At 42.6% G+C, this 19,545-nt stretch overlaps 2 protein-coding genes across 2 annotated transcripts; one reads left to right on the forward strand and one right to left on the reverse strand.

The window, feature by feature from the left end:
• Nucleotides 1-2,998: 2,998 nt before the first annotated feature.
• Nucleotides 2,999-5,579, forward strand: vhll (von Hippel-Lindau tumor suppressor like). Its single transcript, XM_071331679.1, has 3 exons — nt 2,999-3,225; nt 3,489-3,629; nt 5,004-5,579. The coding sequence occupies exons 1-3, from the start codon at nt 3,033-3,035 to the stop codon at nt 5,159-5,161; spliced, it is 492 nt and encodes a 163-aa protein (XP_071187780.1). The 5' UTR covers nt 2,999-3,032; the 3' UTR covers nt 5,162-5,579.
• Nucleotides 5,580-8,877: 3,298 nt separating this feature from the next.
• tmbim4 (transmembrane BAX inhibitor motif containing 4) lies at nt 8,878-19,545 on the reverse strand. The gene is made up of 8 exons (XM_071331678.1): nt 19,413-19,545; nt 18,435-18,684; nt 18,072-18,180; nt 16,510-16,615; nt 16,283-16,316; nt 15,683-15,800; nt 12,409-12,454; nt 8,878-11,433 (listed from the first exon to the last, which is right to left on the reverse strand). Exons 2-8 carry the CDS (start codon nt 18,526-18,528, stop codon nt 11,227-11,229), a joined length of 714 nt encoding a protein of 237 aa, XP_071187779.1. The 5' UTR covers nt 18,529-18,684; nt 19,413-19,545; the 3' UTR covers nt 8,878-11,226.

A 19,545-nucleotide genomic window follows, 5' to 3' on the forward strand; every position in this document is an offset into this window, starting at 1 on the left:
ACAGACTGTAACTACACAAGACTCCAGACAGACTGTAACTATACAAGACTCCAGACAGACTGGAACTACACAAGACTCCAGACAGACTGTAACTATACAAGACTACAGACAGACAGCAAGACAAAAGAGCGTATTGTGGACTACAGGAAAAGGAGGGCTGAGCACACCCCCATTCTCATCGACGGGGCTGTAGTGGAGCAGGTTGAGAGCTTCAAGTTTCTTGGCATCCACATCACCAACAAACTATCATGGTCCTAACACACCAAGACAGTCGTGAAGAGGGCACGACTTCCCCATCAGGAGACTAAAAAGATTTGTCATGGGTCCTCAGATCCTCAAAATATTCTACAGCTGCACCATCGAGAGCATACTGACTGGTTGCATCACTGCCTGGTATGGCAACTGCTCGGCATCTGACCGTAAGGCGCTACAGAGAGTAGTGCATACAGCCCAGTACATCACTGGGGCCAAGCTTCCTGCCATCCAGGACCTCTATACCAGGCGGTGTCAGAGGAAGGCCTACAAATTGTCCAAGACTCCAGCCACTGTAGGCATAGACTGTTCTCTCTGCTACCACACAGCAAGCGGTACCAGAGCACCAAGTCTAGGTCCAAAAGGCTCCTTAACAGCTGTCGAAAGCGTTCCACAGGGATGCTGGCCCATGTTGGCTCCAATGCTTCCCACAGTTGTGTCAAGTTGGCTGGATGTCCTTTGGATGGTGAACCATTCTTGATACACACAGGAAACTGTTGAGAGTGAAAAACCCAGCGGCTTTGTATTTCTTGACACAAACCAGTGCACCTGGCACCTACTACCACTTCCTGTTCAAAGGCATATTTTGTCTTGCCCATTCACCCTCTGAATGGCACACATACACAATCCATGTCTCAATTGTCTCAAGGCTTAAGCATCCTCCTTTAACTCGTCTCCTCCCCTTCATCTACACTGATTGAAGTGCATTTAACAGGTGACATCAATAAGTGATCTTAGCTTTCACCTGGATTCACCTGGTCAGTCTACGTCATGGAAAGAGCAGGTGTTCTTAATGTTTTGTCCACTCAGTGCATATTATCCATGTCCTTGTTCTACCACGACTCAGAGAAACAGGATGTTACAGTTCTTCAGATCCCATCAGAGAAACAGGATGTTACAGTTCTTCAGGTCCCATCAGAGAAACAGGATGTTACAGTTCTTCAGATCCCATCAGAGAAACAGGATGTTACAGTTCTTCAGGTCCCATCAGAGAAACAGGATGTTACAGTTCTTCAGGTCCCATCAGAGAAACAGGATGTTACAGTTCTTCAGATCCCATCAGAGAAACAGGATGTTACAGTTCTTCAGGTCCCATCAGAGAAACAGGATGTTACAGTTCTTCAGGTCCCATCAGAGAAACATGATGTTACAGTTCTTCAGGTCCCATCAGAGAAACAGGATGTTACAGTTCTTCAGGTCCCATCAGAGAAACAGGATGTTACAGTTCTTCAGGTCCCATCAGAGAAACAGGATATTACAGTTCTTCAGGTCCCATCAGAGAAACAGGATGTTACAGTTCTTCAAGGCCCATCAGAGAAACAGGATGTTACAGTTCTTCAGGTCCCATCAGAGAAACAGGATGTTACAGTTCTTCAGGTCCCATCAGAGAAACAGGATGTTACAGTTCTTCAGGTCCCATCAGAGAAACAGGATATTACCGTTCTTCAGGTCCCATCAGAGAAACAGGATGTTACAGTTCTTCAGGTCCCATCAGAGAAACAGGATGTTACAGTTCTTCAGGTCCCATCAGAGAAACAGGATGTTACAGTTCTTCAGGTCCCATCAGAGAAACAGGATGTTACAGTTCTTCAGGTCCCATCAGAGAAACAGGATGTTACCGTTCTTCAGGTCCCATCAGAGAAACAGGATGTTACAGTTCTTCAGGTCCCATCAGAGAAACAGGATGTTACAGTTCTTCAGGTCCCATCAGAGAAACAGGATATTACCGTTCTTCAGGTCCCACTGATAGGATAGTCTCGAACAGAGCTTGTCCAGTTTGTTCTCCCGTGATTGTACATTCGCCAATAAAAGCATTAAAACAACATGTTTGATCCCTTTTGTAAATCTAAGGGAGGTAGGCGAGGGGCTGGGGCGCGCATGACCCTAACCTGGGTTCAACTACTATTTGAAATATTTTCAAATAATTTAGCTGTGTTTGATAGAGCTTGTCTGTTGCAAAGGGACCAATAGAGAAGTGACAACCCTAGCAGCCCACCTGGCACTCCAGGCAGACTAGAGCAAACGCTGAAAGTATTTGAACGATTTTAAATAGTATCTGAACCCAGGTCGGAGGGGATTTTAAATAGTATCTGAACCCAGGTCTGAGGGGATTTTAAATAGTATCTGAACCCAGGTCTGAGGGGATTTTAAATAGTATTTGAACCCAGGTCTGAGGGGATTTTAAATAGTATTTGAACCCAGGTCTGAGGGGATTTTAAATAGTATTTGAACCCAGGTCTGAGGGGATTTTAAATAGTATTTGAACCCAGGTCTGAGAGCCAGGAAAGTACCAGCCTAGTAAATCCCTGTCTATGCCAACAAAGGCCTGTGGGCTCACTGTGCCCAGCCTGGCCAGATCACACTGTTACATCAGAGAGCGCGCACACACACACACACACACACACACACACACACACACACACACACACACACACACACACACACACACACACACACACACACACACACACACACACACACACACACACACACACACACACACACACACACATTATTAACTACTGCATAACACAGGACTCTCTCAGAGATCTTTAATGGGACTCTATTGGAGTCTATTGGACTCTATTGGATTCTATAAGATTATATTAGACTCTTTTGGAGTCTATTGGACTTTATTCGACTCTATTGGACTCCATTGGCATCTGTTGTTCCGAGAATGACGTTTCATGTCTGACTCGTCAGAGCGCTGAACAACAGCGACCTCTTGTGATTTGTTTATGGAATGACATCGTCGTGGCATTCTGAGTGTCACTGTCGTCATGGAGGAGCAGGAGGTAGTGAGTGTCGAAAATAATGCTCTCCGGTCTCTAAATTCTGATGTCAAAACCTACGTTAGTTTTATAAACCAGTCGAAACAAAGCGCCCGAGCATGGTGGTTGGATTTTTCCGGACATCCAGTTTCTTATGGCGATATACGAACGAACGGGTTATTACGTATGGATACTTTTCTGAGTGAGTCCCTCCCTCATGCAACACAGCAATCTATCTTTCCTTTATTTAGTCTTTCTTGTGTTACTCAAATACTTGATCTGTATTAAGTTTAACATGTAATGTAATTCAGCTATGGGTTGAACCAAGAGGACAGTTATACCCCAACAAAGCATTACTCAGCTATGGGCCTTTCCCAAATGTTGAATTGAATGCGTTATAGTCTATAGCCTAAACCTATTGTCCGTGACATTTAATTTCCCTCGATCTCATTCCACTCTCCGCAGCGCATCCATGGGTTTTCAGAGCCTCTCGAAATGGGGCGAAACTTTTAGCTAATCAGCGAGATGTTTATATGCCAACAGCTGCCACCGAATATGAAGAGGATGGCGACCCCAAGTTTCTGACTGTTGTCATAGCTACCCCAGGTGAGTCCCTCTCTCTATGTTCCTCCCATCAACCCCGTTGACAGACACCTGTTGTACACTACACTTCCTTGTGCTGTCGTTTCCTTCCCTCGTTGTCACCTACACTACACTTCCTTGTGCTGTCGTTTCCTTCCCTCGTTGTCACCTAGATATAAAAGAGTCAAACCAATAATAGCATTGACTTTTGCCCTGTCCCAGGCTACTATAGGCTGGTAGGCCTAGGCAACAAGACAAGGAGAGGAAAACAACCTATACTATTGAGACTTCCCCTCAAGTTGTTGTTCGAGTCACCAGCCACACATGCGTTACTTGTTTGGCATTTTACCCCTCAAAAAGTATGTTGATGGTTTCTTCCTGTGTTCCAGTATTGTTGATAGTAGCCTGGGTCCCAGATCTTTTTCTGATCTCGCCAACTCCTGATGGAATTATCGTGACAAATCATTTAGCTTGGCGATGGAGTAGACAAAAAGCACAAACAGACCTGGGACCAGCTCTGTCCAGGAGTGTTGACAGACCTGGGACCAGCTCTGTCCAGGAGTGTTGACAGACCTGGGACCAGCTCTGTCCAGGAGTGTTGACAGACCTGGGACCAGCTCTGTCCAGGAGTGTTGACAGATATGGGACCAACTCTGTCCAGGAGTGTTGACAGATCTGGGACCAGCTCTGTCCAGGAGTGTTGACAGACCTGGGACCAACTCTGTCCAGGAGTGTTGACAGACCTGGGACCAACTCTGTCCAGGAGTGTTGACAGACCTGGGACCAACTCTGTCCAGGAGTGTTGACAGACCTGGGACCAGCTCTGTCCGGGAGTGTTGACAGACCTGGGACCAGCTCTGTCCAGGAGGGTTGACAGCCCTGGGACCAGCTCTGTCCAGGAGTGTTGACAGACCTGGGACCAACTCTGTCCAGGAGTGTTTACAGACCTGGGACCAGCTCTGTCCAGGAGTGTTGACAGACCTGGGACCAGCTCTGTCCAGGAGTGTTGACAGACCTGGGACCAACTCTGTCCAGGAGTGTTGACAGACCTGGGACCAGCTCTGTCCAGGAGTGTTGACAGCCCTGGGACCAGCTCTGTCCAGGAGTGTTGACAGACCTGGGACCAACTCTGTCCAGGAGTGTTGACAGACCTGGGACCAGCTCTGTCCAGGAGTGTTGACAGACCTGGGACCAGCTCTGTCCAGGAGTGTTGACAGACCTGGGACCAGCTCTGTCCAGGAGTGTTGACAGACCTGGGACCAACTCTGTCCAGGAGTGTTGACAGACCTGGGACCAGCTCTGTCCAGGAGTGTTGACAGACCTGGGACCAGCTCTGTCCAGGAGTGTGTAAAAACACGTCAAGTTTAAAAGACGTCATTGTTTCTCTCTGTGTTCCAGTGTACTCTCTCCAAGAGTGTTGTCTGATGCTAATCCGTAATCTGGTAGAAGAGGAGGACTACGGCAGACTGGACATCCCTGAGTCACTGAAGACAGACCTCAGACAACAGCCTGACTTACTGAAGGAGCTGGGACTCATCAACCGTTGTGTCATTTAGATCACAATGAATCAGATTACATGAACGGGGGGGGGGGGGGTTGATCAGCTCTCATACTCTGAGAAGTTCTATGCATAACAGGCCACTAAATCATGGACTTTCTGTTGACCAAATGTAGCCTTTCCCCCCCCCTGCTCTGACCTCGCTGGTGACTCTAGAACAGTGGAAGGCAAAGTCAGGGTCGGGGAACTGCAGTGGGGTCGCCAATTAAGAGTACTTATTATTATTAAGAGTACATATTAAGAGTACATATTATTGTATGGGACAAAAAAATAATAATGTTTAAGAAATATATATATTTTTAAATGTTTATTGAATAAATGTATTTGTTTGTTTCTTTTCATTTTGATGAGGGATGAAAACACAATGAAGGTAAGGTTATATGGGGTGAGGTCGCAATAAATTCTTGAGGAGAAAATGGGGTCCCCACTGAAACATTTTGAATACCACTGGCTTAGAGCATCTGAATGAAACATGTCCCTACCCTGAACTCATTGGTGACTCTAGAAGCTCAGAGCATCTGAATGAAACATGTCCCTACCCTGAACTCATTGGGGACTCTAGAAACTCAGAGCATCTGAATGAAACATGTCCCTACCCTGAACTCATTGGTGAGTCTAGAAGCTTAGAGCATCTGAATGAAACATGTCCCTACCCTGAACTCATTGGTGAGTCTAGAAGCTTAGAGAGTGAATGAAACATGTCCCTACCCTGAACTCATTGGTGACTCTAGAAGCTTAGAGAGTGAATGAAACATGTCCCTACCCTGAACTCATTGGTGACTCTAGAAGCTCAGAGCATCTGAATGAAACATGTCCCTACCCTGAACTCATTGGTGACTCTAGAAGCTCAGAGCATCTGAATGAAACATGTCCCTACCCTGAACTCATTGGTGAGTCTAGAAGCTTAGAGCATCTGAATGAAACATGTCCCTACCCTGAACTCATTGGTGACTCTAGAAGCTTAGAGAGTGAATGAAACATGTCCCTACCCTGAACTCATTGGTGACTCTAGAAGCTCAGAGCATCTGAATGAAACATGTCCCTACCCTGAACTCATTGGTGACTCTAGAAGCTCAGAGCATTTGAATGAAACATGTCCCTACCCTGAACTCATTGGGCACAGTGCTTTATGTCGACCAAATGTAGCCGTTTCCTAGCCTGGTCCCAGATCTATTTGTGCTGTCTTATCAACCCCTATAGTCATCAAGACGAGATCAGGCTAGCCTTTCCCTTCCTCAAAAGTATGGAATGTATGAACAACATATTTAGGTTTAGAGCCGGTTGAATGGAACTTGTGACCAAACATTATGACAGAGCCGATTTGCCATAGCAACACAGTGGGCCTGCTCCTACTTATCAGCCAAACATAGTTTATACTGTATTCAGACCCCTTGGATTTCTTCACATTTTATTGTGCTACAAAGTGGGATTAAAATGGATTTGATTTTTTTTTTTGTCAACAATCTACACAAAATAATCTAAGGTCAAAGTGGAAGATTTAAAAAAAAAATTGATTAATAAATGTTTTTATAACTAAAATATTGTCGTTGCGTAAGTATTCAGCTCCCTGAGTCAATACATGTTTGAATCACCTTTGGCATTGATTCCAGCTGTCAGTCTTTCTGGGTAAGTCTCTAAGAGCTTTACACACCTGGATTGTACAATATTTGCCCATTATTATTAAAAAAATTCTTCAAGCTCTGTCAAGATGTTGGGGATCATGGCTAGACAGCAATGTTCAAGTCTTGCCATGGATTCTTAAGCAGATTTAAGTCAAAACTGTAACTTGGCCACTCAGGAACATTCACCGTCTCCTTGGTAAGCAACTCCAGTGTAGATTTGGTTTTGTGTTGTAGGTTATTGTCCTGCTGAAAGTTGAATTCCTCTCAGTCTCTGGTGTAAAGCAGACTGAAGCAGGTTTTTTTTTCCTCTAGGACTTTGCCTGTGCTTAGCTCCATCCCGGTTCTTTTTATCCTGAAAAACTCCCCAGTATTTGCCAATGGCAAGCATACCCATACCATGATGCAGACACCACCAGGCTTAAAGACAAGGAAGCAGTTGTTAACCTCTATTATTTCACACAGTGAGTCCATGTCACTTATTATGTGATTTGTTAAACCACATTTTACTCCTGAACTAATTTTAGGTTTGACTAAACAAAGTGGGTGAATACTTAAGCAACGATTATATTTTAGTTATGAATGTATTTTTCTTCCACTTTGACATTGCAAAATTGTATTTTGTGTAGATTATTGACCAAAAATGGACAAATCCATTTTAATTCCAATTTGTAACACAATAAAAAGACACTGTAGGCGCATTCACCTGGTCTAGTGGTATAACTGGTTCTATACAGGTGAGTGTTCACCTGGTCTAGTGGTATAACTGGTTCTATACAGGTGAGTGTTCACCTGGTGTAGTGGTATAACTGGTTCTATACAGGTGAGTGTTCACCTGGTCTAGTGGTATAACTGGTTCTATACAGGTGAGTGTTCACCTGGTCTAGTGGTATAACTGGTTCTATACAGGTGAGTGTTCACCTGGTCTAGTGGTATAACTGGTTCTATACAGGTGAGTGTTCACCTGGTCTAGTGGTATAACTGGTTCTATACAGGTGAGTGTTCACCTGGTCTAGTGGTATAACTGGTTCTATACAGGTGAGTGTTCACCTGGTCTAGTGGTATAACTGGTTCTATACAGGTGAGTGTTCACCTGGTCTAGTGATATAACTGGTTCTATACAGGTGAGTGTTCACCTGGTCTAGTGGTATAACTGGTTCTGTACAGATGAGTGTTCACCTGGTCTAGTGGTATAACTGGTTCTATACAGGTGAGTGTTCACCTGGTCTAGTGATATAACTGGTTCTATACAGGTGAGTGTTCACCTGGTCTAGTGGTATAACTGGTTCTATACAGGTGAGTGTTCACCTGGTCTAGTGGTATAACTGGTTCTATACAGGTGAGTGTTCACCTGGTCTAGTGGTATAACTGGTTCTATACAGGTGAGTGTTCACCTGGTCTAGTGGTATAACTGGTTCTATACAGGTGAGTGTTCACCTGGTCTAGTGGTATAACCGGTTCTATACAGGTGAGTGTTCACCTGGTCTAGTGGTATAACCGGTTCTATACAGGTGAGTGTTCACCTGGTCTAGTGGTATAACCGGTTCTATACAGGTGAGTGTTCACCTGGTCTAGTGGTATAACTGGTTCTATACAGGTGAGTGTTCACCTGGTCTAGAGGTATAACTGGTTCTATACAGGTGAGTGTTTAACTGGTTCTATACAGGTGAGTGTTCACCTGGTCTAGTGGTATAACTGGTTCTATACAGGTGAGTGTTCACCTGGTCTAGTGGTACAACTGGTTCTATATAGGTGAGTGTTCACCTGGTCTAGTTGTCTAACTGGTTCTATACAGGTGAGTGTTCACCTGGTCTAGTGGTATAACTGGTTCTATACAGGTGAGTGTTCACCTGGTCTAGTGGTACAACTGGTTCTATATAGGTGAGTGTTCACCTGGTCTAGTTGTCTAACTGGTTCTATACAGGTGAGTGTTCACCTGGTCTAGTGGTATAACTGGTTCTATACAGGTGAGTGTTCACCTGGTCTAGTGGTATAACTGGTTCTATACAGGTGAGTGTTCACCTGGTCTCGTGGTATTACTGGTTCAACTGAGTTAGAGGAAGTAGACGTATCTACATGAACATTTAAAACACTTAACTTTACAATTTAATCAAGAAATGAAATCAAAGCATATACAAATGACGGTGCATTCACAGTTCACCAAATAGACGTGTAACTATTTTACTTAAAACATGACAATTTGTATTGCACTTGCAGGTTTGTTGATAAATTAATGACTGAGGAAACAGAATATAGAGCCTAGTAAAATCCCTTCATTAGTATTTACATGATCTCAAATGGAAACCTCTTGGTATTCAAATCTGTAGTGTTCTTCAGATTCCCTTTCCTGACATCTGATGTGGTATTGTTCTACTGTACATGGTTCTGCCCACCAGGTAACTGGTTGAACATGTTTCCTGGTCCTAGAGCATCCCTCTGTTTGCTGGCATATCAAATCTCTGTCCCAAATGACCCATAGGGCTTTGGTCAAAAGTAGTGCACTATATAGGGAATAGGGTCCCATTTGGGACACAACCTCTGGTCAAAAGTAGTGCACTATATATGGAATAGGTTCATATGTGATAAATGTTCTCAGGTGTCCTGGTTAAGTCAATAGTGGAGAATAGTGTATTTTATAAAACTTTACTGTGACTACTATTCAAGTCTTTCTAGAATGATCAGATCTCTACATTCAGTGGCCAGTTCATAAGGTACACCCCCCCCCCCCCGTTCACGAAAATGGTTCGCTCCTACAGTCAGTGAGTCACGTGGCCTTGGCTTGTTATATAAAGCAGACAGGCATCGAGGCATTCAGTTACTGTTCGATTGAACGTCAGAATGGGCAAAACGAGTTATCTAAGCGACTTTGAGCGTGGTGTGATCGTCGGTGCCAGGCGTGCCGGTTCCAGGATCTCAGAAACGGCCTCCTGGGCTTTTCACGCACGACAGTGTCCAGGGTTTACAGAGAATGGTGCGACAAACACAACACGTCCAGTCAGCGGCAGTCCTGTGGGTGAAAACAGCTCGTTGATGAGAGATGTCCAAGGAGGATGGCAAGAAATCTGCAAGCTAACAGGTGGAACACAAACAGGAAAATAACGGCTCAGTACAACAGTGGTGTGTAGAACGGCATCTCGGAACGCGTCGATCCTTGTCACGGATTGGCTATTGCAGCAAACGACCACCCTGGGTTCCTATCAGCTAAAAACAAGAAGCAGCTGCTCCAGTGGGCAGGACATCACCAACACTGGACTATAGGTACAGTCCAACGGTACAGTCCATAGGAGGGGAAAAACACCGCCTGGTCCGACAAATCCCGGTTCCTGTTGCGTCGTGTTGATGCCAGAGTCAGGATTTGGCGTAAGCAGCATGAGTCCATGGTCCCATCCTGCCTGGTGTCAACGGTACAGTCCATGGCCCCATCCTGCCTGGTGTCAACGGTACAGTCCATGGCCCCATCCTGCCTGGTGTCAACGGTACAGTCTATGGTTCCATCCTGCCTGGTGTCAACGGTACAGTCCATGGACCCATCCTGCCTGGTGTCAACGGTACAGTCCATGGACCCATCCTGCCTGGTGTCAACGGTACAGTCCATGGCCTCATCCTGCCTGGTGTCAACGGTACAGACTGGGGGCGTTAGGTCCGTTGATATCAATTGTTTCCATACCTTAAAGAACAGACTGTTCTGGAGGAAAAGGGGGTCCGACCCGGTACCAGATGGACCTAATACAAACTGGCCACTGAGTGGATTTTTCTATTCCTATGGAGAGTAACTAAGGGATGTTTTTATGTGTTGAAATGCAGAATACCAGCAAGCTAGGGGATGGAAGTTAGACTAAAGTAGAATGAAGTACTTTCTTTTAAAAAATGTGTTATGCTATTTTACACCATCACCCAAAACAACCTTACATAATCCGTATGCTTGAATATTCAGAAAGGTATCATTCACAGAGCGAGCAACCCACAATTAAATAGGATTTTTTTGTTTTTTACATTCAGAATAATAAACAGTATAGAACAAAAACATCATAAGTCCAAAACACAGCCAGTTCCAAAATGCTAAAACAAAATGGCACAGGTTATAATAGAATATTATCTCCAGGGGTTAAACTTAGACGGCGGGGTTAACGTTTCACAATCACTGGTAGGATCTACAGCAGGGTCGTCTATCAGAGATTGAGGGCAAATCAGTTTTCAATTCAGGAGGTGATTCGATAAATGTCCATTTTCTTTTCTATGAGGATTTTCTAAATAATTCAAGAAAATGTGACTGAATTGAAAACTGAATCGATCCCAAGTCACCCTGTGAGCTAAGCAGCATGAGTCCCAAACCACACACTATTCCCTTCACGGTGCACTACGTTCATACAGAGCCCTATGGGCCCTGGTCAAAACGTAGTGCACTAAATAGGGAATAGTGTGTAGTGCACTAGGGAATAGAAGCTCAGTTTTTCTTCATGGAGTCCAGCATGCGGAGGATGTGCAGGAAGAGGTTAACGATGTCCAGGTACAGGTTAATGGAGGCCAGGACGTGTTCCTCAGGGGACAGCTGGTGCATCAGGAGGTGGGTGTCATAGATGATGAAGCCACAGAACAACAGAGCTCCCGCACCAGCAAACACCAGCTCCACTGTGTCGTTCTGGAAGAAGAGCTGAGGGGGGGAGGAGAGGAGGAGGAGGGGATAGATGGATGAATGACGGATAGATTAAGGATGTCTGAATGGACGGATGATAGATGGATGAATGACGGATAGATTAAGGATGTCTGAATGGACGGATGATAGATGGATGAATGACTGACGGATAGATTAAGGATGTCTGAATGGACGGATGATAGATGGATGACTGACGGATAGATTAAGGATGTCTGAATGGACTGATGATAGATGGATGAATGACTGACGGATAGATTATGGATGTCTGAATGGACGGATGATAGATTAAGGATGTCTGAATGGACGGATGATAGATGATGACTGATTGACGGATAGATTAAGGATGTCTGAATGGACGGATGATAGATGGATGACTGACTGACAAGGTATTAATGAGGAATGACTACTTAGAAGAAAATAATGGATAATGAAAAGATAATGGATGTTGAAAAGAGTGGTAATGACCTACCTCTACTGTAGTAACCACTACCTGAAACCACCTCTACTGTAGTAACCACTACCTGAAACCACCTCTACTGTAGTAACCACTACCTGAAACCAACTCTACTGTAGTAACCACTACCTGAAACCACCTCTACTGTAGTAACCACTACCTGAAACCACCTCTACTGTAGTAACCACTACCTGAAACCACCTCTACTGTAGTAACCACTACCTGAAACCACCTCTACTGTAGTAACCACTACCTGAAACCGCCTCTACTGTAGTAACCACCTCTACTGTAATAACCACCTCTACTGTAGTAACCACCTCTACTGTAGTAACCACTACCTGAAACCACCTCTACTGTAGTAACCACTACCTGAAACCACCTCTACTGTAGTAACCACTACCTGAAACCACCTCTACTGTAGTAACCACTACCTGAAACCACCTCTACTGTAGTAACCACTACCTGAAGGAAAACAGATTTTAACAGTAAACAGAAACGGTAAAAAGGACGAAACTCACCTTCATGAAACCAGCGATGATCAGGATCCACAGGCCGGAGAACAATCTGGAACACAGTGAAGATTCTGTTCCTAGTGTTCAACCAGCGGCTACCTAGTAACACGCCGTCTGTCGTTGACAACCATACAGCTGTGGATACAGCTGTGTGTGAAGCTTTATCAAGACCGGGACGTTAGTGGCTCCTATGGTCGTTGTCATCAAGACAGCACTAACAAACCTGAGACCATGCTTGGTGTTCAGGAAAAACCTCTAAATACATAGGTAATATATCTGTAACAGTGTAGCAGCTATAATAAATAGGTAATATATCTGTAACAGCTATAATAAATAGGTAATATATCTGTAACAGCTATAATAAATAGGTAATATATCTGTAACAGCTATAATAAATAGGTAATATATCTGTAACAGCTATAATAAATAGGTAATATCTGTAACAGCTATAATAAATAGGTAATATATCTGTAACAGCTATAATAAATAGGTAATATATCTGTAACAGCTATAATAAATAGGTAATACATCTGTAACAGCTATAATAAATAGGTAATATATCTGTAACAACTATAATAAATAGGTAATATATCTGTAACAATGTAATATTTTGGCCTTTCTAGGGAGCTTTTCCTAGCCACCGTGCTTCTACACCTGCATTGCTTGCTGTTTGGGGTTTTAGGCTGGGTTTCTGTACAGCCCTTTGAGATATCAGCTGATGTAAGAAGGGCTATATAAATAAATTTGATTTGATTTGTAACAGTGAGCAGCTAACAGGTAGGTAATATATCTGTAACAGTGAGCAGCTAACAGGTAGGTAATATATCTGTAACAGTGAGCAGCTAACAGGTAGGTAATACATCTGTAACAGTGAGCAGCTAACAGGTAGGTAATACATCTGTAACAGTGAGCAGCTAACAGGTAGGTAATGTATCTGTAACAGTGAGCAGCTAACAGGTAGGTAATATATCTGTAACAGTGAGCAGCTAACAGGTAGGTAATATATCTGTAACAGTGAGCAGCTAACAGGTAGGTAATATATCTGTAACAGTGAGCAGCTAACAGGTAGGTAATATATCTGTAACAGTGAGCAGCTAACAGGTAGGTAATACATCTGTAACAGTGAGCAGCTAACAGGTAGGTAATATATCTGTAACAGTGAGCAGCTAACAGGTAGGTAATGTATCTGTAACAGTGAGCAGCTAACAGGCAGGTAATATATCTGTAACAGTGAGCAGCTAACAGGTAGGTAATACATCTGTAACAGTGAGCAGCTAACAGGTAGGTAATACATCTGTAACAGTGAGCAGCTAACAGGCAGGTAATATATCTGTAACAGTGAGCAGCTAACAGGTAGGTAATGTATCTGTAACAGTGAGCAGCTAACAGGTAGGTAATATATCTGTAACAGTGAGCAGCTAACAGGTAGGTAATGTATCTGTAACAGTGAGCAGCTAACAGGTAGGTAATATATCTGTAACAGTGAGCAGCTAACAGGTAGGTAATACATCTGTAACAGTGAGCAGCTAACAGGTAGGTAATGTATCTGTAACAGTGAGCAGCGATAATAAATAGGTAATATATCTGTAACAGTGAGCAGCTAACAGGTAGGTAATATATCTGTAACAGTGAGCAGCTAACAGGTAGGTAATATATCTGTAACAGTGAGCAGCTAACAGGTAGGTAATATATCTGTAACAGTGAGCAGCTAACAGGTAGGTAATGTATCTGTAACAGTGAGCAGCTAACAGGTAGGTAATATATCTGTAACAGTGAGCAGCTAACAGGTAGGTAATATATCTGTAACAGTGAGCAGCTAACAGGTAGGTAATATATCTGTAACAGTGAGCAGCTAACAGGTAGGTAATGTATCTGTAACAGTGAGCAGCTATAATAAATAGGTAATATATCTGTAACAGTGAGCAGCTAACAGGTAGGTAATGTATCTGTAACAGTGAGCAGCTAACAGGTAGGTAATATATCTGTAACAGTGAGCAGCTAACAGGTAGGTAATGTATCTGTAACAGTGAGCAGCTATAATAAATAGGTAATATATCTGTAACAGTGAGCAGCTATAATAAATAGGTAATATATCTGTAACAGTGAGCAGCTAACAGGTAGGTAATGTATCTGTAACAGTGAGCAGCTAACAGGTAGGTAATATATCTGTAACAGTGAGCAGCTAACAGGTAGGTAATATATCTGTAACAGTGAGCAGCTAACAGGTAGGTAATATATCTGTAACAGTGAGCAGCTAACAGGTAGGTAATATATCTGTAACAGTGAGCAGCTAACAGGTAGGTAATATATCTGTAACAGTGAACAGCTAACAGGTAGGTAATACATCTGTAACAGTGAGCAGCTAACAGGTAGGTAATGTATCTGTAACAGTGAGCAGCTAACAGGTAGGTAATGTATCTGTAACAGTGAGCAGCTATAATAAATAGGTAATATATCTGTAACAGTGAGCAGCTAACAGGTAGGTAATGTATCTGTAACAGTGAGCAGCTAACAGGCAGGTAATATATCTGTAACAGTGAGCAGCTATAATAAATAGGTAATATATCTGTAACAGTGAGCAGCTAACAGGTAGGTAATGTATCTGTAACAGTGAGCAGCTAACAGGTAGGTAATATATCTGTAACAGTGAGCAGCTAACAGGTAGGTAATACATCTGTAACAGTGAGCAGCTAACAGGCAGGTAATATATCTGTAACAGTGAGCAGCTAACAGGTATGTAATATATCTGTAACAGTGAGCAGCTAACAGGCAGGTAATATATCTGTAACAGTGAGCAGCTAACAGGTAGGTAATATATCTGTAACAGTGAGCAGCTAACAGGTAGGTAATATATCTGTAACAGTGAGCAGCTAACAGGTAGGTAATGTATCTGTAACAGTGAGCAGCTAACAGGTAGGTAATATATCTGTAACAGTGAGCAGCTAACAGGTAGGTAATACATATGTAACAGTGAGCAGCTAACAGGCAGGTAATATATCTGTAACAGTGAGCAGCTAACAGGTAGGTAATATATCTGTAACAGTGAGCAGCTAACAGGTAGGTAATATATCTGTAACAGTGAGCAGCTAACAGGTAGGTAATATATCTGTAACAGTGAGCAGCTAACAGGTAGGTAATGTATCTGTAACAGTGAGCAGCTAACAGGTTTGCATCCTAAATGGAACCCTAACCCTATTCCCTACATAGTGCACTACTGTTGAAAAAGAGGGTGCTATTTCAGACACAGCCAGGTCTATGACAGGAGTTGAAGGCCTCTTACCCAGCTCCCAGTTTACTGAAGTCTCTCTTAGACTGGAAGGTGTAGGCAGTCAGCCCAAGGAACACAGCTGCTGTGAGGAAGAAGGCCTGGAGCACGATGGAGTACTCATAGAAGGTCACTACAGAGACAACAACACAAACACATGCCTGATTCACAATGTATAGGAGGGAACAAACAACGAGGACTGTGTCTGAAATTGTAATGTATTTCCTATAAAGGGCACTAATTAGTGCACCCTATTCCCTATTAAAGGGCACTAATTAGTGCACCCTATTCCCTATTAAAGGACACTAATTAGTGCACCCTATTCCCTATATAGTGAATAGGATGCCATGTCAGATGCAGGCAGGGAGTGAAGCCTGTGGTGTTGCTATGGAAACACAGTAGGGGGGGGTCGATATTTACTGAGGGGAAAAATAAGCGATGAATAATAATATTATTAATGAGGTCACAGGTGTCTCACAGTAGATTAACTAATTGATTATTTATTGAGAGATGAATAGAATTTATAATTTCTATAGGAGGCGGTGGATATTTTGAACTAAACATAAAATAAAACGTTTCAAACGATGAATCGACATCAAGCAGAGCAGAACTCACCTGCGGTAGCAACAGAGACCGACTCCAACAGAGTCTGAAAGACAGAAAGAAAACAATGTTAAGTTAAACTAATTCATTACATCGTGCACTACTTTTAACCAGGGCCACTATTCCCTATATAGTGCACTACTTTTGACCAGAACCCTATGGGCCCTGGTCAAAAGGAGTGCACTATAATAGGGAATAGGGTGCCATTTGGGACACAATCTGTGCAAACCAGAACTTACGAATGCGGCAAGCAGGTATAGGTTAATGGGGTGTTGATGTCTGTAGAAGGCCAGGGCAATGATCAACACCAGGGAGCCAATGGCTGACACCAACACGACCGCTGGACTGGAGGGGTACACAACCAATCAGAGAGTCAGAACCAAGCCAAGGCAACCAGGCAGCGTGTTGGACAGATCATACTATAGCACATCTGGTTGGACTCTTGTCACTTGCATAATCCACATTGAAAGTTCCATAAGGAGTTGGCAACACGGCAGAAACAGACTGACACACAGGCTGGAGAGATTACTATAATAGGAATTTGATGTAATATATACTGCACAATACTGGTGTATAGGGCTATTTAGGGGGTGGAGGATTGGGGTACATTCATTTCCCCCCTCCAAAAAATAAATGTACGCCTATTTTAACGTTTTGGGCGGTTATTTGATTTTTTCCTGCCCGTCTTCATCCATTACCGTTACAGCCCTAGTGGGGTATGCATTCAACTATCTGAATTAACTAATATCTATCATAACATTATCATTACCCAGGTGGGTATCATTTACTAATATCTATCATAACAATAGCATTACCCAGGTGGGTATCATTTACTAATATCCATCATAACAATACCATTACCCAGGTGGGTATCATTAACTAATATCTATCATAACAATAGCATTACCCGGGTGGGTATAATTAACTAATATCTATCATAACAATATCATTACCCAGGTGGGTATCATTTACTAATATCTATCATAACAATACCATTACCCAGGTGGGTATCATTAACTAATATCTATCATAACAATACCATTACCCAGGTGGGTATCATTAACTAATATCTATCATAACAATACCATTACCCAGGTGGGTATCATTAACTAATATCTATCATAACAATATCATTACCCAGGTGGGTATCATTTACTAATATCTATCATAACAATATCATTACCCAGGTGGGTATCATTTACTAATATCTATCATAACAATATCATTACCCAGGTGGGTATCATTTACTCATATCTATCATAACAATATCATTACCCAGGTGGGTATCATTTACTAATATCTATCATGCCAATATCATTACCCAGGTGGGTATCATTAACTAATATCTATCATAACAATATCATTACCCAGGTGGGTATAATTTGTGGAATGCTCCAACAGGAATCTGTTCCAAAAACGTTGTAAATAACAAGGATGCCAACAAACAAGGCATACAAAGTAGCATGATCAATTCACCTAGCTAACTAGCTGCCGAATAGGCATCAACCTCACCACGTAGCTTATTCTTAATGTTTGTCCATAGGCTACCAGAGAGAGGACAGATATTTCTTAGGAATAATTGTGGTGAGTGAAAAACGTTATGAAATTGCCCACCCTCTCTACCTGGTATCTTATTCTACCGCTATACAACTTTGTATGCGTTGTTTGTTGGCAACCTTGTTATTTACGAAGTTTTTTGGAACGTTCCACAAATTATACCCACCCTCATTACCCTTCTACCACAGTGGTTCCCAGAAATGCCCATTGAATTATGCAGATCTACTAATAGTTCACAATTTACCTTGAATGGACAAAGTCCTTGATGGTGTCACAGAACATGAAGAGAGCAGAGGTAGCCGTGGTCAGGATGATCTGAAGAGAAAGGATGGTGTATACCTTGCGCAGAAAATCTTTTCCGGGGAGAGAGAATAAATAGATAGACAGCTAAGTAGGCTTATTGAAATCATGATTTATTTAGTTAAATTCTATAGCAGCAGATGTATTTGATTCTGTCATTTAGTTAGTTACCACCACAATAAATATCACATAGTTTATTTCATTTGGCAAGGCATAATCTAGACATATTGATAAAATGGCTTGCTAGTTAGCAACCATCATCAGCTAGGCTAGCTAGGTAAATAGACTAGAACGGGTCTTCTCTTACCCATCCGGATTTGCACACTCGCAGTCGCAACGTTTGTCCCATAGTTGAAATCATCTTCAATTGAAGACCTAGGATATTTTTCAGGTGTAGTCATCTTGATCCAGCTTTAATTCAGACTAAAATACTGTCTGATGTTTTCTTTTTTTGGGCCCTTGCACAGCTGTTCCTGTAGACGTGCGTCAGTTCACTCCACTTCCGGCTTGGTTTGTAAACGTTCGTCATGTGACATGGCTCGTGATTTCTGTGAAACCTGCAATAGCACAACACACCACTAACTGTTGACAAAGGGTCATTTTTTCAGGGAACTATTAAAGCGGTAGAGTAGACTATGCTCAACTTTATGCTAAAACTCAAAACATAATTAAAAGAGGTATGTGTATTGTGGCCTAGGGTGGTCTAGTGGTCTATGCCGCACGTCTAAGGTGTCGGCCTGGGTTCAAATCCGGCGTACTGCCTGATATAAACTATCTTTCCCCACTGCCATCCCCCCTCTGTTCAATAAAATCTGAAAATAGTGTATAAATACACATATTTTTAAAGAGATACATGCATTGTAATATTGTATTAAGTAATGGTGTGTAACCATTCTAGACACTTTTCACTGTAATTACTAATATATTTGGGGTCCCGAGTGGCGCAGCAGTCTTAATGCACAGCATCTCAGTGCAAGAGGCGTCACTACAGTCCCTGGTTCGATTCGAGGCTGTATCACATCCCATAGGGCTGCGCACAATTGACCCAGCGTTGGCCGGGGTAGGCCATCATTGTAAATAAGAATTTGTTCTTAACTGACTTGCCTAGTTAAATAAAAGTTAAATAAATACAAATACAATTAGATCAATGGAGACACAAAATATTGAAAAGGCCAAACAACTATTCTATTCTATATTTTTTTTATTCTCAAAATGGATGCCTAGGTGAAATAACATTATCTCATGACATACATGTTAAATCGAAATTGCTATTATGGTAACTCACCTGGATTTCAGGTTATTTCCAGACTATAGTCCTCCCCAATAAACTATTTAACCTGTGCGGCTTTCTTTAGCCTAACAACAGAAATCTACAATTTTTGATTGGATTTTAAAAGTAGAGAGGAGGCGGTCCTGGA

The sequence above is a fragment of the Salvelinus alpinus genome, chromosome 11 (assembly GCF_045679555.1).
Source record: "Salvelinus alpinus chromosome 11, SLU_Salpinus.1, whole genome shotgun sequence".
In the NCBI taxonomy this organism is placed as follows: Eukaryota; Metazoa; Chordata; class Actinopteri; order Salmoniformes; family Salmonidae; genus Salvelinus; species Salvelinus alpinus.

Excerpts from the sequence above, each read along its gene's own strand:
- tmbim4 (XM_071331678.1), bottom strand. The coding sequence starts at position 18,528 with ATGACTACACCTGAAAAATATCCTAGGTCTTCAATTGAAGATGATTTC. Across the intron at positions 16,616-18,071 it reads AAGGACTTTGTCCATTCAAG|TCCAGCGGTCGTGTTGGTGT; the intron begins GTAAATTGTGAA and ends GTACCCCTCCAG. Across the intron at positions 11,434-12,408 it reads TCATCGCTGGTTTCATGAAG|CTCTTCTTCCAGAACGACAC; the intron begins GTGAGTTTCGTC and ends TCCCCCCCTCAG.
- vhll (XM_071331679.1), top strand. The coding sequence starts at position 3,033 with ATGGAGGAGCAGGAGGTAGTGAGTGTCGAAAATAATGCTCTCCGGTCT. Across the intron at positions 3,226-3,488 it reads ACGTATGGATACTTTTCTGA|CGCATCCATGGGTTTTCAGA; the intron begins GTGAGTCCCTCC and ends CACTCTCCGCAG. Across the intron at positions 3,630-5,003 it reads TGTTGTCATAGCTACCCCAG|TGTACTCTCTCCAAGAGTGT; the intron begins GTGAGTCCCTCT and ends TCTGTGTTCCAG.